Source organism: Xyrauchen texanus, chromosome 3 (assembly GCF_025860055.1).
Source record: "Xyrauchen texanus isolate HMW12.3.18 chromosome 3, RBS_HiC_50CHRs, whole genome shotgun sequence".
In the NCBI taxonomy this organism is placed as follows: domain Eukaryota; kingdom Metazoa; phylum Chordata; class Actinopteri; order Cypriniformes; family Catostomidae; genus Xyrauchen; species Xyrauchen texanus.
In genome coordinates, this window is record NC_068278.1 from 42,701,374 (window position 1) to 42,719,391 (window position 18,018).

General features: G+C 39.5%; 1 protein-coding gene across 8 annotated transcripts in view; it reads left to right on the forward strand.

Moving 5' to 3' along the window:
* Positions 1-11,567, forward strand: part of LOC127624161 (splicing regulator ARVCF-like) — a 244,611-nt gene extending 233,044 nt beyond the window's left edge. For 7 of the 8 annotated variants that reach the window (XM_052098852.1, XM_052098861.1, XM_052098871.1 and 4 more), the window contains 4 exons: positions 286-339; positions 988-1,079; positions 5,707-5,819; positions 8,934-11,567. In XM_052098852.1, coding sequence (XP_051954812.1) covers positions 286-339; positions 988-1,079; positions 5,707-5,808 — 248 coding nt within the window. In that variant the 3' untranslated portion in view covers positions 5,809-5,819; positions 8,934-11,567. The remainder of the gene's footprint in view (positions 1-285; positions 340-987; positions 1,080-5,706; positions 5,820-8,933) is intronic. The other variant, XM_052098886.1, reaches the window with a different exon arrangement.
* The last annotated feature ends 6,451 nt before the right edge of the window (positions 11,568-18,018 follow it).

Here is an 18,018-nt window from a genome sequence, read left to right on the forward strand (position 1 = left end):
ATAGTGGAAAGGATCCTGGCTTGTGGCTTCTACAGAAACATATACCACTGCTTAACAACCTCAAAGCTCAAGGTTGGTCTGTCTTGAAAGGTTTGTTTTTTTAGCACAAAAAATCATGAGAAAACGAATGGGATTTATTCTTCCAGAACACTTTCGGCTCTATATTTTGCACTCAATAGGCCATATAAACTAGATCTACAGAACTATTTGACTTAAAGTGATCATTTTAAATATGAGCACGAGTCTCATTGCCATGAAAAATCCAGCCTGTAAAATGCTTTTCAGGCAACAGAGGGTGTGGCAGTGGAGATATGATACCTATGGATGAATTCGGTCCAGGTAAGATTACATTTGCATGCCTGCAAACAATAAAAAAAGAACCCTACGATTGTATGTATTGCTGTTACAATACAAAAACATAATCCCTCTAACATTCCATTCCTCAAAAGTGTCTCTCAAAGAAGTATGTTGTGTTTAGGTTAGAAGTAATAACAAATTGTATTGCATTTGAATTCGTTTAATTCCAATGCTGTCTGCAAAAGCCCTCTTTTAATAAGATGTTTGTAGTGTATTGTATTTTCTTTGTTTCTAGACCATGGATATTTGAAAAAGCACCAGTGTTTGCCACCTCTTCATTATAGCGCCCTCTCTCTGAACTTTTCCACTGCACCAGTATCCTCTCCAAGCCTGACTGGCAATAATTGAACAGAGGCTGGAGAAGTGGTGCTGCCTGAGTGGGTAGAAGATAGTGGTTACATTTCCTGGCTATGGGGGAGAGCTAATACACATAGCCTGCATGCAAACAAACAAGAACACAAACTAACACACACACACACACAAGAACATCTGTGCTAATAGCAAGTACTGAATACTTCCAGCTGAAGGTTGAGAGTTCTGTCTCTGCTTGTTTGAAGATCCACGCTGAGGGGGCTAACATGCAGACCACGATAACAAAGATCTTTCTCTCCTTTCTTTCGCTCTCATTAGATGGCTATTCGACGATCAACCAGAGAGACAAAGACTCAAAGTACAAAGGCAGTGATGGCTCGTCGGACCTGCAGGAGCGGGAGCCATTAAAGGTCAGAGCTGAAGTGTCAGAATTGTGACACGTTTTTACATCTGTTTAATCTTGGAGTTGGCAGACACTCGGATGGTGTGGCAGTGCTGTTTGAGATCATTAACTCTGTCAGGCACCCACATTGAAATTTCTCAGGGAAGAGATAGAATGGTATATTAACAGTGAATATACAGTGGCCCTAATAATATAGGTATTTGATCATTTGATTATATCGCATGTCTTCCTCTCCTGTCTTGGAAGCCCAGTTAGGTCCACTTTCTTCCAATGTACAAAAGAATGTTAAGAATCTTGGAATCATTTTTGACTCTTCGCTTCTTTTTGATAAACAGATTAGTGCTGTTATTAAGGGAAACTTCTTTAATCTCAGAACAATTGCAAAGCTAAAATGTTTCCTTTCTAGTAAAGATCTGGAAATTGTGATGCATGCTCTTATTATATCATGGCTAGACTATTGTAATTCACTGTACATTTACCTTTCTCAATCTGCTTTATCTCGCTTACAAATTATTCAAAATGCGGCAGCCAGGTATTTAACAGGGTCAAAAAAAGAGGATCATATTTCCCCCATATTGGCATCTCTTCACTGGCTTCCTGTTAAGTTCAGGGTTGATTTAAAAATTCTTCTATTTGTTTAAAAAGCATTGTTTGGTCTTGCACCAAAATACATTTCTGACCTTCTCCACCCTTACTCTCCAACCAGAGCACTCAGATCTTCCAGCCAATTATTTCTGTCTGTACCCCGTTGTCGATATAAATCCAAGGGTGATCGGGCCTTTTCTGTGGCCGGACCCAAACTTTGGAATAGTCTCCCCTATCACGTGAGGTCTGCTTCATCATTAGCAATTTCTCTTCATTATCTATTGTTTTATTTAAAACCTAACAAAGGTTTTGCTTGAAAGGTGTTCTTGTGCTATCTTTCATATAAATCTTTCATAAAAAAATAAATTATAAAGGCCCCTTTTTTATTTTCTTATCTAATGCAATTTCATTTTTTAATTTTTAAGTGTGTGCTTAGCTAAAACCAGACTCTGTTGGAATCAACTGTGAGTGTAGTTGCATCACTTGTGAGTCAAGTTTAGCTCGACAGCATTTATGGCATAATGATTATTACCAAAAAAAAAGATTTCAATTTGCCCCTCCATTTCTTTATAAAGACCAAATATAAAGGTTACAGTAAGGCACTTACAATGGAAGTGAATGGGACCAATATTTGGAGGGTTTAAAGGCAGAAATGTGATTCTTATAGTTTTATAAAAGAATTTACATGAATTCTTCTGTTAAAACACATGTATTATTTGAGCTGTAAAGTTGCTTATATCATTACTTCCATCGTTTTAGGGTTTTTGGGTTTCCAGCATTACGTCATCATGGCAACAAAGTAGTAAAATTGGATATAACTTTACACAGAAAAGGTAATGAGCGATTTTATCACACTTAAATCATGTTAAAGGGGTCATGACATGAGAAACCAAATTTGCCTTGATCTTTTGGTATATAAGAGGTCTTTGTATCATTAAAACGTCCTGCAAGTTTAATATTTTAAGACGTCCTCCCCATTCTAAACGAATCATTTATTTAATCAAGCTCAAAATACAGCTCGTTCTGGATTCATGGTTAGAAGTGACGTGTCGGTTAGAAGTGACGTAACAGCGTTTGCATATGACCGCCTCCAGCACAACATAACTACGCTATAAGCGCAAGACAACTACGCTCATTTCAGTATCGCCGTGCGCCTCACAAGTGTTCAGTCGATGGACAGCGAGCTCTGACAGAGACTACTTGTGCACAGGAAAATTACGATGCCACACAGATGTGCTGTTCCTGGCTGTGGTCAAAAAAACCTCTGAATAAGCTGCCGAAAGATCCAGGCGTCAGGGAAAAATGGATGCAGTTTATTTTTTGCGGACGACCCAGTCACGGCAGTGTTAACTTAAGCGTTTGTTCTGTACATTTTAAGGATGACTGTTTTGAGAACAAATCTCAATATGATGCTGGCTTTGCCAGAAAACTGTTGCTCAAAGATAAGTCCGTGCCGACTATTCTGGGAACAACGACGACGCAAACTGTAAGTAATCTATTTTAAACTTTAAACTACTTTTTAAAGCGCAATTTCATTCATTATGAATAATCACAGTGTTTTTACTTAGTTTACTTGCATATTGTTCTGGCTGGAGGCGTCAATAATTGATACATAGGCACTGACGTTAGCCAATCATAACAGTGGGCGTTAACACTGAAGTCTTAAATGGAAAACGCCCCCAAAACAGACTGTTTGAATCAGAGGATGAGAAACAGGGTGGGAAAAGGTCATAAATCACTAGATTTTAAAAGTTTTTCTTAAAAAAAAAATATATTAATACTATAATTGCACCTAAGGGAACGTAATAATACAATAAAAAAAACCATGTCATGACCCCTTTAACACTTTTTTTTTTTTTTTTTACATATATTTATCTCATGGCTATATTTTGTGTATTTTAACATTTACAAATTGGCCCCATTCACTTCCAGTGCATCGCTGTTACACTGATTATTATTTAAAAATATATATAATAATTTTAAGAAACAAGGGACAAGTCAAAATAAATATTTCTGTTAGTCACCATTATACCACAAATGCTGTTGATTTGAGTTAACTTGTATTGAACCCAGAATATTCATTTAATTCCTTGAATATGGCCTGCGATGTGTCCCGATCATATTCACCCCCTCTCTACCCAATATCTTACTGTCACTGTATATCTATCCAATGCAAGCATATGTGCAAAGTCCAACTATAGATCTGTCTTTATGCAGTGGGGTTCAAAATTATTAATCCACTTGTGAAAATGCTTCTCTTTTGAAATTTAATACCATTTTCCCATTTCAAGTTATATTATCAGCATAACAATTAGAGTGAAAACCTGACCTTAAATAAAACGTGAACATGGTTATTATAGCAAATTTGCGTACATTTGATTAGTGCAGAATCTTAAAAATTGCATATTAATTTTACGTTATTGAATCGTTAACATTTTTCATAAAAAAACAATTTTTAAATTAGGTTTATTTAGATTTTCAATCCCAGATTTTCAATGTGAACTTTTGACCATCACTGTATATGTGTATATATATATATATATATATATATATATATATATATATATATATATGACAGCCAACTTGACTTTCCCTCAGACAATTCACTGTTAGCCCCACATTGAGCTTAAACAGATAATTAAGTGTCAGCTTTGTGATTTAAAGTCATTAATGTGGAGCTGATTAAGAAGCTGTCTAGTGCTACTATCTGTTCGCTCCCCCACATAGAAATGATCGGCGTCTGCTAGAGAGGGTTGCTTGCATATCAAGTGCCTCTGTTGAAAGGCTGCATCACTAAATTAAGTTCTCTGATTCCCTCTTGACATTATATGGAGTCATCTCTTACGATGAGTGTTTTCAGAGCCCAGCGTGAGAGCAATTCACTTTACTGTGTATCTGCATTTGAAAGAGGCCACACGGCATTCATAAATGAATGTGTACATTGACACACTACATTATTTACAACTACATTTCTGCACCATCTGTAGTAGTCTCAGCCTTGTGACAGTGCTTTATATCTCAAATACTGCCTGCCAAATGACTTAAGATTTCCAAATACACTGTAATAGATGTCATGACAAATTTAGATCGCTGCCACTGTGACTATGAGTGCATTTTATTTCCATTGTTGTAATAATTTGGAGAATATATGGGTGTATTTTATCTCTAGAACATTCAAGTTGCTCCCTCTAGGGTTCCTTATTGGCACAACTTTAAAACCACGCTTTTACACCTTAATATCACACTCTCCACAGTTTTGTTCTTTTCAGAATGGTTCTCTCGACGTTTGTTTGTTTGTTTTGCATGTGTTCACTTAAATTAACTTTAGTTTCTTCAGGGTTCTCATGATCATGGAAAACCTGAAAATATCAGGATTTTTTTTGTTTTGTTTTCCAGGTCTGGAAAAAGTTATGGAAATATGAAAATCTTAAATTAAGTATTTTATTATAATGCTTTGCTCAAAGACATTTAATCAGCTCTTGTGGGGAGGGGGGCTGGGGCTGGGTAGCTACCACACCTGGAGTTGCAAGTTTGAATCCATGGTGTGCTGAGTGACTCCAGTCAGGCTTCTTAAGCAACCAATTGCCCCGGTTGGGTGGGTAGAGTCATGTTGGGGTAACCTTCTCATGGTCGCTATAATGTGGTTCTCACTCTCGGCAGGGCGCTTGGTGAGGTGTGTGTGGATGCCGCGGAGAATAGTGTGTAGCCTCCACGCGCGCTATATCTCCGATGTAACGCGCTCAACAAGCCAAGTGATAAGATCGCGGATTGATATCTCAGACGCAGAGGCAACTGAGATTCATCCTCCGCCACCCGGATTGAGTCACTACGCAACCACAAGGACTTGGAGCGCATTGGGAATTGGGCATTCCAAATTGGGGACTAAAGAGGGAAAATTTGCTGGTCAAAAAATGTGGGAACCCTGCTTCTTTTGATTTCTTATTTTATTTTTCCCTTGAGCTTCCTCATTATGAGGACTAACTCTGGCCTTTCTCTATGTGTTTTAACTGTTGGTTGTGCTGATTTGAACCCCTTTCCCAACGCTGCAGAATGACACAAATAGGAAACACTATATCAGGAGTAACAGGCCGACTGTCAGTCTGGTGGATGCTTGTGATGTTAAACCTCAGCCTGTTGACTCCTGGGTCTAAATGCATGCATGGTAGGTCTTATGTGTTGAATTTGGATGTTTTATGTTTTTGGTGTAGTTTTTGCTTGTTCTGTTTAAGAAATAACACCCACCCATTTGCTTATCATTTGCTAAGCCTAACCCAGAAGAGTGCCATTGTCTGAACTATCAGTCACTAATCTGACAGAGTGCATGTTCAGATCACTTGTGAGATCTTTAAATGATCTCTTTTCTTCTCTTACCTCTTTTCCACCAAAATGGCTCTTGTTTGGTCTCGGGATCTGTGAACCTCTCTTAAAATCGATCTGTTTCCATTGATTTGAGAGCCATACAATGACTATCTACATTACTACACAACCTGCCCACGAATAAACATGCCGCATCACTGTCTTTGTTTAGAAGTCTTACAAGTTTTCAGAACATATTTTAACTTTAACTAAAGTAATTGAATTCAGCGTTTCCATGAAACTGCAACCAGCTTCTTATGCAACCTAAATGAATAAAATGAATTGCAATTTACACTGATTATTTATAAATAATATTTGATTTTAGACAGGCAGTGAAAATGTAGTCCTACGGTAAGTTTTTTTAGAGCATTTTTTAACAGTGTCCTTATGCCAACACAAGCTGCATTTGAGGCAACGGTCAGAAGTTATTATTTCAATATATAATGAATCAAATTTAGAGCAGTCAATTCACATATTGTCACGATTCACTGTTGTCTGCCCTGTGTTTTGCCTCTGTCATCTGTTCCCCATGGACAACACATCCCATAATTCCCTCCATGTATAATCTCCGGTCTTCGGCAATTCCCTCCACAGGCCTGTTGGTAGTCCGATCCGATAGACTTCCTTCAGGGTAGTGTCATCAAGACCAGTGTGGATGGCTACGGTGGAGAAGAAATGGGAGAACTCCCGAATTGTCAAACCTGCCTGGCTTAGTTCTTTGAAGTACTCCGCTAGATCCATTTTTGGTCAGTTGTTCTGTAACGAACAGGAAGGAAGTTCAGGAGCTGGATCTAAGTGCAGCAAAAGAGTTTAATGAACAGAAATGAACAAGTACAAAATAACGGGTAAACACAGGAACAAATAAAACATCCACGATGGGAAACAAAAACATAAACAGGAGAAAACATCCATGAAGGGCACGGGCAAAACACGGTAGGTCAAAACACATTCAGGTACATTAAACAACTGACAAAGAACAAGCAACCAACAGGGCATAATATACAAAAAGCCTAATGAGTAGATGAAACAGGTGAGGACAATAAAAGACAGCTGGCAGTGATGTGGGCAGGGAATTATGGGAAGTGTAGTCCATGGGGAACAGATGACAGAGGCAAAACACAGGGCAGACAACAGTGAATCGTGACACATATACAATATTTATAAATAATATGCTTTCATTTTAAACAGACAGGGAGAGTTGAGTTTTTTTGAGGAGTTTGCATTGGAAAGGCATGAAAGCAGCGTCAGCGGCCTGTCGGTGGGAAAGAGATATCCGTTTGATACTACTATTAGAATAGATGAGACTGCTTCTGTGCATGGAGGAGATAAGAGGGTCTCCAACACAAATTAAGGTTGCATGTATTTGCATATATTATACTACAATCACCTCTTGTTTCCTGTAGATATAATAATAGATAAGGCTAATATGATCAAAACCATGTAGGAACTGCTGGCATCACTAGCATCCATTTGTTTCACAGTCCTGCTCAGCAAATATCAGCTCATCATCATCATTCTTCATCCCATATGTGTCTGGCAATAAATTAGTTGCCATCATTATTATCCTGTGTGTAGGCTGAGATTACTGTACATTTAGAGGATTCTTTCAGAGGTCTTCTTATTTTATCATTCTTGAAAACAAATGTGGTTGAACACTTAAGAGTTAAAGGAATATTCTGGGTCCAATACAAGTAAAGCTTAATTGACAGTATTTGTGGCATAATGTTGATTACCACAAAAAATAAGTTAAACTCATCCATCCTCTTTCAGAGGAGTGAGAATTTTTACGTTTACCGTTTTGGGCCCATTCACTTCCATTGTAAGTTCCTCACTGGTACCCATATTTTTGCTTTTTTAAAAGAAAAAGAGATACAAATCGGAATCATTTCTTGTGGTAGTTAATATTATGCTACAAATGCCATCGACTGATCTTAACTTGAATTGAACCCAGAATATTTCTTTAAATTATTACATAATGTCACATTACCTTTTGTAAGTTTGACTACATGGTTAAGGTCTGGTAAGTTATGAAAATAAATTCTTAAAGGTGCACTCAGAAATGTTCTGTTTATTTTGCGCTGGCTGATATGGACTTACCCTGACATCACGCAGAAGTTTTCAGTTACCGATGCCATTGAAGAAATGCACTATTCACAGTCTGCTATGATTAATATTTTCTGTGGGCAAAAACAGTTCAGTAATAGGGAGGTTACTGGGGTAAAGTAAGGAGTTTTTGGCCTTTATGTGATCTCAACACGGCAGCCACCATGGGTGCTGCTGAAATGAGTCTTCATCTTATGTGAAGACTTATTTAAAACATATTTGGTCACACTTTATATTAGATGTCTTGAACTACTAGGTACTAACATTAAAATACATGCAATACAATGCATTTACTCTGTAACTACATGTTGTTCTCATAAAAAAAAAAAAATGTTTAATAAGGGTAAGGGTTAGGGTAAGGATTGGGGTAGAGTTAGGTTTAGGGTTAGTGGTTAGGTAAACAGTGTAACTTCAAGTGTAATTAAATACAGGTACTTTATATGTAAGTACAATGCAACAACTTGTATGTATATAATCATTTGATATAATGTAATATATTTATTAAGTACATAGTAGTTAAAGACCTAATATAAAGTGAGAAATGTAATTCTTTAGGGGTAAAATTAGTTTAATGATAAAAAATGACTAAGTGCACCTTTAATGCTTGCTAATTTTCAAATCTGTTTCTATCCTTACAAGCTCATGAAATTCATTCATCATTCACGCCATCATTTTGCAAACATTGTCATGTATGTCGATTAAAGTTAGCAGGTCTATGTTTTATGACCATGATATAAATATCTATCATCAAGCGCACATTTTGTCAGTCTGATATCTGTAATAATATTGTCCAATGTTCCCGCCTTCTTCGCTCCAGGCTTAGCTAGCAACAGCATCTTTACCACACAAGGATTTCATGTGTCACCACTGCCATTAACCACGGAGCTCACCATGATGTGGACTCATCTGAAGACTTTTGCCTTAAAAAGCAAGAGAAAAATTCCAACTTTCATTCAACAGCCAATATTTTGTGGAATGTGGAAAGAAAATAAACTATAAAAAAAAAAAAAAAAAACACCACTTCTCATATGTACATTCCCACTGGACGTAGTGTACCCTGAACCGAAGATCTGGATTGATGGATGGATTGAGTGTACAGGAAGTGCTGTCATGGATGCGGACGTGTATTGGAAAGAATTGGGTTTTGGGAAAGAGGAAATAAAAAACTCTATTTTTTATGTCAAAACAAAAAAGATAAATTTGCCTCTATTATTTTTGTTGTATGTTTCTGCTTGATTACTGTTTGTTTGTGGATTTTGTTTCATTTTGTAGAGTTTTAATGATGGTTTGGGTTTTCTAAAATAGTGGGCTGATGTGAGCAATGGAGTTCAGTGGAAGCACTTGTCAAAGGTTTATTTTTTTGTTGTTGTTGTTAATTACAATGGTGTTGGGGCACATATGAAGTTTGGGGGTTCTTTATCGAAATGCACGGTTTTGCGATTTCTGTGTGCTGGCTTTATAAAGCAACTTTAAAGACAAATTATCACTGTGTTCGTTTCTTCTCACTGAGAACTGTTCTTCAAATGGAGGGATTTACCCTGCACACTGAAATCTGCTTATAGCGGAGCTGAAATAAAGAGAGCTGCTATGATTTGGAGAGATTTGGATTTGGTCTTCTGATCCTGTATTTCCAGAGGCATGCTGGGTTACACCGGCACTTATCACCTATTGGTTAATGATGTTTCGGTTTATTTAATAAAGGGTATAGAGAGTAAAAAAAACATTTGTTAATATGTAGATTGTGGAATGAGGGATAGTAGGAGGATTCACTTGCTCCTGTTGTCATAAAAGTAGATTTTAAAAGCATTTGATATGTTTGTTGTTTTATAAGTGTATTTTAGGTTATAAAGGTTAAGAGAGGGACAAAAAACAGTTCACACTCTTCTATGGGTCTTTATACATTGATAGATGTGTATCCATACAGTTTGTTCAGAGCACATTCAGTATTCGATAAATAAAGCATGGCCATGTTTGTATAATAATAATAATAATATAATAAAAAGGTAATTGCGCTAGTTAAACATGTATCAAAGGCGGTAGAGTCATTCTCATTGTCTATTTATTTTCTCGCTTTTCTTTTAAATAGAAGCCCATCCATCTTCTAAAGCTGTTTGTCCTATATGGGGTTGCAGGTAGTACTGGAGCCTATATCTAGCTTTTAAATAGAATCATTTATCTTTAATGTTCTTTTTCGGTTGGAATGCATCTGATTGGTAACCAAATTGTAATTGACATCAGATCTGGTGTAATAAAAACTGAGTGAAAGAATAAAAAGAGAAGAGGAATCAGGGTAAGACACTTCCTTTCATTATGCAAGACAAAATACTTTGATATCAAAAATATATCTTGAGTGTAACAAAAACAAGCATGACAAATGTTTTAATGTTGTTTTCATTGTTTTCCAGTAATAGTTTTATGTAATTGTAAATTGGATATTACATAATGAACATCAGGAAGAAAGCGCTCTGTGTAAATCTTTCCACTGTCAGAGCATCAACCTGCAAAGGAATCATAGTTAACTCTTAAGAGCAGTTTTTGGGGGGCTTACATTTACATACCAAGGAGGCAAAATATTTTGTTTTTATTCTCATAATATGAGGTAAGCAGCCTGTGTCGGCTCTGTCATCTAATTTCTGTCATGCAACTCTATATAACTCTCTATTGCAAGGTTTTTACCATAGTGTTCTAACAGAGACTTCTAACAACAAAATAATGATTAACTGTTTTAATTTTGAAAGATAAAAATGTTGTGTACATCCATGTCGAGAAATGTAGCCGTCTGTAATTTAATTTTAAATTTGACGTTCTGTTCCTGACTGCCTTTTCTGCAGAAAACAACCAAAGGATTTTGGTACGATGTAGTACAAGAGGTTCCCAGAGTGTGAATTTGCATCAGATTGTATATTTATAGAAAAAAAGGATGCTGAAATGGAATCAAGAGAGACCTACCTTTTGTAGATATCACTTATTCAAAGCATCAGAATTCAGTATGTGTTCAATTTGGTAGCAAATGTGTTTGTAACTATCATGTGCCTTAACCTTTTTCCATGTTAGATGAAAAAGATAAATGTTTTTTTATGTTTTATTGGTCCCTAACCACTGTATTTCTCTCTCTCTCCTAACCCTCTTTCTCTATCTCTTTTACGTACCAACACACACACACAAATCTCCTCTATTTCCTCTCTCTGCCTCCCCCACTTTCACTCAGTGTGTTTTCAATGTAGTCTAGACTGGTGGTGGGTTTTGCCTTGTATTACATTGTATAGTAAACTTTTAAAAGATAGATACACTAAAAGGGTTTGAATATATAGCTGTTAATGCTTTCCTAGCGCTCATGAACAATGCCAGTGACAGAATGTATTGTTAATTTTACTAATACCAACAAGAGGGAATTGCTCTTGTTAAAGACAAATACAGGTTTGTGGTGTGTTTTCAATAAATCATGCCTGAAAAGAGTATGTCTTGTGTGCTAAATTATTTTCTCCATATAATACACAAGGCACTTTCAAAATGCATTCTGGGCAAATTCTGTTTTTTTTTTTTTTCTTTCATATAAACAAACAGTTGTTCATTTGATCAGAGAACAGGCTTTCGTTTGATATAGTGCACTGGGAATCTGCTGGGAATGGTAGTCATAACATAGTTTATATCATACAGAAATCACTCCATCTTGTTTTTTTACATTTGTACATGATTTTTCAGGCTCACTCAGCACACCCTCTGGGTATTTAACAAATCTGAGAGCAAAAATATTCATTTTTAACATCTTGAAATTTCATTCACATAAACTAAAATGCATAGTGTACAATCTAGTTCTTTATCTCTCGAGAAGTTCCCATAGTAGATATAATATCAGTTCCCTTACGACTCCGTACTCTTGACATTGCGTGTTAAAGCATATGGGAGATATCCTTCCACACGACCTAGTTGATCTAATATAATGCCAATATTCTAATATTGGTTATGGCGTTTGAGCGCTGCCCTTTTAGGCGCAAAGCTGTCCACTATAAAAGCAGGTGCACAAACACCATTCCTCAGAATTTTCTTCAAGACAGCGATTCATCTCTCGTCTAGAAGCCCTCTACTGCTTCGCTGTCGACTACACGAGTCAGTGGGTGGAATCTTCATGACAACAAGAAATATATATATATATATATATATATATATACACACACACACACCACAGTTAGTTCCAGTCCTCGAATCTGATTGGATGAGAGACATTCCATGAGCACTGATGACCTGACACCATCAGCACTCGGACGCTTCACTGTGTGTGTGTGTATCACTCCGCTTGTGTTCACGCTGTTCTAAACTAAAGTGTAAGAGCAGTGCAGATCTGTTACTTTCTTTATTTTTGAAATTACACATGTTAGCCAGCAGGTGGTGGCAAAAGATAATTTTTGTGTGTAATGTGAGCCAGTTGGTGATGTAAAGTGAATCCATTAATCATTGTTTACATAGAACAGAGCTCTGTGATTGCTGGTATTACTAATACATTACCATGGTAGAAAATAGCTTTAAACTGCTTTAAACTGACAACTTCAGGATTAAGGCTCATCACAGCTGAGAGACACAACTGATTTATTACAGAACAAAAGGTGCTTACCGGCAGATTCTGATCCATCGCGTAAGAATGTAGTTTCATGCACAAATGCGTTTTTATGACTACTTTGTTTTTCAAAAAAATCATTAAATTGCTGGGGATGATGACGATGTCATGTCTCGCTGCATCAGGTGAGTGGTGAGTGGATGATGCTACCACCCCTTCCCCCAGCTAGGGTTAGAAGCATGAACATGCCACTGATAAGGAGATGCTCCGGTTCTTTCAAGGGCGGTCAAAGAGCTTGATATTGAGTGGTCTCCTCCAGAAGAACCTACACAATCTTGCCTTGATGAATGGTTCCTGCAGTTCCATTGACAGCATCTCGTAGATCTGCCCCTTTATTCCATGAAGTTCATAAAGAACTATCAAAATCATGGCATGCAACATATTCAGCTCGCCCATGCAATGATTACATTCTCTCTAATTGTCACGAACATTGAGAGCGCCTCCCCCTCCAGCCGTCGGAGATCAGATTCGCCGGAGTTTTGATTATAGACTACATTTCCCATGAGCCCACATGCCTAGGTCTGATTACACCCCAGCTGTTCCCTGTTTACCTTCCCCTATTTAATCACCTCGTTTACTCACACTCTTTGCGAAGTCTTGTTTTGCTCCGGCTACAATTCCAAGCGTTTATTCCTGGTTGTCATTCTGTCTATTGTGTACCGACCCAGCTCTGTTCCAGTTTCACGATTGTTTGCCGCCTGCCCTATATTACCTTTGCCTGTTTAAAGTTTATTGATTGCTTGCTGCCTGCCCTGATCTTCTGCCTGCTCTCACGTTCATACTGCCTGCCTTCTACATTCCTGTTTGCCCGTGTTTTACCATTGCCTGTATCACTACTGAGGTTTCATTAAAATTACTGCTTATGGATCCCAACCTGCCTGCGTCTGCGTTACAGAAGACTTCGCCAAACACCGATCCAGCGGTAATCTCCCGCATGGCAGAAGAGCTCACGACTCAAGCAAATCTCTTAACAACGCAACAACACCAGCTCGCTCGACTTACGTCAGCTGTCGAAGAGATGATGCGCTCCATGCAAGCGCAGCCCCAGTCTGTCTCTTCTTCAGCGCCCGCAGTACCTCAAGCCAGCGTGGCTGACACCACAGTTCCGCACTTCATTTCTTCTACCAGCCCAAGGCTCGCGCTGCCAGAAAAATTTAATGGCACGCCCTCTAGATACAAGGGGTTCATCATGCAGTGCTCAGTTTTCCTCTCCCAGCAACCTGCACTGTATCCTACTGACGAGAGCAAAATCCTCTTCATGAGCTCTGTACTCACGGGTAGAGCCCTCGATTGGGCCACTGCAGTCTGGACCAACCAGGGATTCGCTCAATTCACCTTTGACTCCTTCCGTCAAGGTCTGATCGACGTCTTCGATCACCCTGAAGGGGGTAAGAATGCAGGTGAACAACTACTGGCGCTCCGCCAAGGCAACCTCACGGGCGGCAGACTACGCACTCTCCTTTCGTACCCTTGCTGCACAAACCAGCTGGGTCGAAGCAACCCACAAACTACTCTTTCGTCAGGGCTTAAACACTGAACTCCAGTCCGAACTGGCCTGCCGCGATGAGGGTGTGTCACTCGACCAATTCATCGCTCTGGCAATCCGAGTGGACAACCTCATCCGTTCCAGACGCCCGAGTCGTTGGTCCCCGCCTTCCTCTGCTATGTTCTCGACGAACGACACAGCGGAACCCATGCAGGTTGATCGCACACACCTCTCACCCGAAGAACGAGAACGCCGCTTCTCCAATCGCCTCTGCCTCAACTGCGGCCGGGCTGGACATCAATGCGCCAATTGCCCATCACAAATGCCACGCCCCGGGGTAAGTCTATTAATTTCTTCTACCTTGTCTGGAACCTGCCTCGAAGTACCTGTAAAGCTTACCTACCTTTCGAACAGTACTGACACGCATGCCCTGATAGACTCCGGGGCGGCGGGCAACTTCATTGATGAGAGTTTCTGTGAACATTACCAAATTCCCCTGATCGCTTGTAATCCTCCCTTGACAGTGGCGGCACTAGATACTTTCTTTATTTTTGAAATTACACATGTTAGCCAGCAGGTGGTGGCAAAAGATAATTTTTGTGTGTAATGTGAGCCAGTTGGTGACGTAAAGTGAATCCATTAATCATTGTTTACATAGAACAGAGCTCTGTGATTGCTGGTATTACTAATACATTACCATGCTAGAAAATAGCTTTAAACTGCTTTAAACTGACAACTTCAGGATTAAGGCTCATCACAGCTGAGAGACACAACTGATTTATTACAGAACAAAAGGTGCTTACCGGCAGATTCTGATCCATCGCGTAAGAATGTAGTTTCATGCACAAATGCGTTTTTATGACTACTTTGTTTTTCAAAAAAATCATTAAATTGCTGGGGATGATGACGATGTCATGTCTCGCTGCATCAGGTGAGTGGTGAGTGGATGATGCTACCACCCCTTCCCCCAGCTAGGGTTAGGAGCATGAACATGCCACTGATAAGGAGATGCTCCGGTTCTTTCAAGGGCGGTCAAAGAGCTTGATATTGAGTGGTCTCCTCCAGAAGAACCTACACAATCTTGCCTTGATGAATGGTTCCTGCAGTTCCATTGACAGCATCTCGTAGATCTGCCCCTTTATTCCATGAAGTTCATAAAGAACTATCAAAATCATGGCATGCAACATATTCAGCTCGCCCATGCAATGATTACATTCTCTCTAATTGTCACGAACATTGAGAGCGCCTCCCCCTCCAGCCGTCGGAGATCAGATTCGCCGGAGTTTTGATTATAGACTACATTTCCCATGAGCCCACATGCCTAGGTCTGATTACACCCCAGCTGTTTCCTGTTTACCTTCCCCTATTTAGTCACCTCATTTACTCACACTCTTTGCGAAGTCTTGTTTTGCTCCGGCTACAATTCCAAGCGTTTATTCCTGGTTGTCATTCTGTCTATTGTGTACCGACCCAGCTCTGTTCCAGTTTCACGATTGTTTGCCGCCTGCCCTATATTACCTTTGCCTGTTTAAAGTTTATTGATTGCTTGCTGCCTGCCCTGATCTTCTGCCTGCTCTCACGTTCATACTGCCTGCCTTCTACATTCCTGTTTGCCCGTGTTTTACCATTGCCTGTATCACTACTGAGGTTTCATTAAAATTACTGCTTATGGATCCCAACCTGCCTGCGTCTGCGTTACACTAATGTGGATCATGAGGAAGAAAATGGTTATGCCTAACTACCCCTTGTGGAGGAAGTGGTAGAGGCACAAATCTGCCCATCAAGTAGCAGAGCATGGAAATCACTCTCCATTCGTCCTTACAAGTCCTGTCGACTGACGCCCGCATTGGCTGGAAAAGCATTCTCAGCAGCGGGCCAAGCTGGTTCAGCACTCCATGCGATGGCGGTGCTCCAGGTCTTTCAAGCCAAGCTCCTCAAGCAAAAGGACAATCAAGCTATGATCCAGAGACATTCAAAGAGCATTTTCCACTGCACAGTACAACTCGACTCGACTCGACTCACTTTTTGGGGGTTTTCTACTGTGGATAGTACCTGGTACCTGATACTTTTTTTAGTTCCTCGGTCGAGTTTCCAAGCGAGCCGAGCTGATAAAAAATGTGATGTCAAAATCCTGCAGATCACTGATTGGTCAGAGAGAATCGTCACTACCAGCGTCACTGGATATTCGACGTGGGACATCAACCCGCTAATTAAAAAGTCTTTCAGGAAGTGTTTCAGCTGTTTGCCGCACACAGCTAACACCAGACCTACCAAAAAACTTTTGGGAAAAGTAAAAAAAAAAAAAAAACACTTAAAATATGACTACAGAACCATCAAGGAAAAGTGGAAGTGGTTAGACCAAATGGACGCTATTAAAACGGCAAGCAATGGGAGGGAGAGTGCCCTGGACTGATCCACGATGGAGGATGGTATGTTTTGTTATGTTAACTCTATACTCCGCTTGAAAGCTTCACTTTATTTAGTTGACCAGGTACTGGAAAGCTTGCTTCTAAAACAACCAGGCCAATTTAAATGTTACACTTGTGTAAAATCACCATTCAACAACAGCTTTATGCAGCACAATGAACTAGTAGCTAACAGCTAGCGGTTGTGTTATGGTTTTGGTCAGTAATGTTTGTGTCGTGTTTAAGATTATGTCACGGCAGTAGAGGCGGCATAACTATGACGATCAGCCACTGCACTATACAGCAGTGGAAAAGCAATCTCAGAAAAGTAAAGCGAGTAGTTGAGGTCGAACTGTAACGTGCAGTGGAAAAGTGCCTATGTGTTCATTCAGAGTGCTCACCTCCTGGCCCAACATGAGTCCCGTGAGACTGCAGCATAATGTTTCCTCTCTGGAAGGTTATGCCGTGAAGTGCGGCATGATGGGATTCTGTTCCCCATATGCATTAGCACGCAATGTCAAGTGTACGGATTAGTAAGGTAACGTCTCTGTTACGTATGTAATCTCGGTTCCGAGACGAAGGTAATGAGACATTGCGAACGCCGGTCGCACTTACAAGACTCACGAGTTCTTCTGAGGTGGGAGCGATGTGCTCCTTGTCCCTCAGTCAGAAAATTCGGAGGAATGGTGTTTGTGCACCTGCTTTTGTAGCTGACACCTTTGCGCCTAAAGGGAGGAGCTTAAACACCATTGCCGATATTGTAGAGAGGCTACAATTAAGTTGTGTGGAAGGACAACTCCCCATATGCGTTAGCAGGCAATGTCTCGTTTCCTTCATCTCCGGGAACTGAGGTTACATACGTAACAGACATTCTGTCTGGTTCTTCATCCATGATTTACAATGTTTACAGACTGAAAACTTTCATTAGAAATGTTTTTTAAACTTGTTCAAAAAGTTATGTGCTCCCCAGTATTTCTGCATTTTCTTTTCTAGCTGGAACTGCATTTAGTTACAGTGAGGAAAATAAGTATTTGAACACCCTGCTATTTTGCAAGTTCTCCCACTTGGAAATCATGGAGGGGTCTGAAATTGTCATCGTAGGTGCATGTCCACTGTGAGAGACATAATCTAAAAAAAAAAATCCAGAAATCACAATATATGATTTTTTAACTATTTATTTGTATGATACAGCTGCAAATAAGTATTTGAACACCTGAGAAGATCAGTGTTAATATTTGGTACAGTAGCCTTTGTTTGCAATTACAGAGGTCAAACGTTTCCTGTAGTTTTTCACCAGGTTTGCACACACTGCAGGAGGGATTTTGGCCCACTCCTCCACACAGATCTTCTCTAGATCAGTCAGGTTTCTGGGCTGTCGCTGAGAAACACGGAGTTTGAG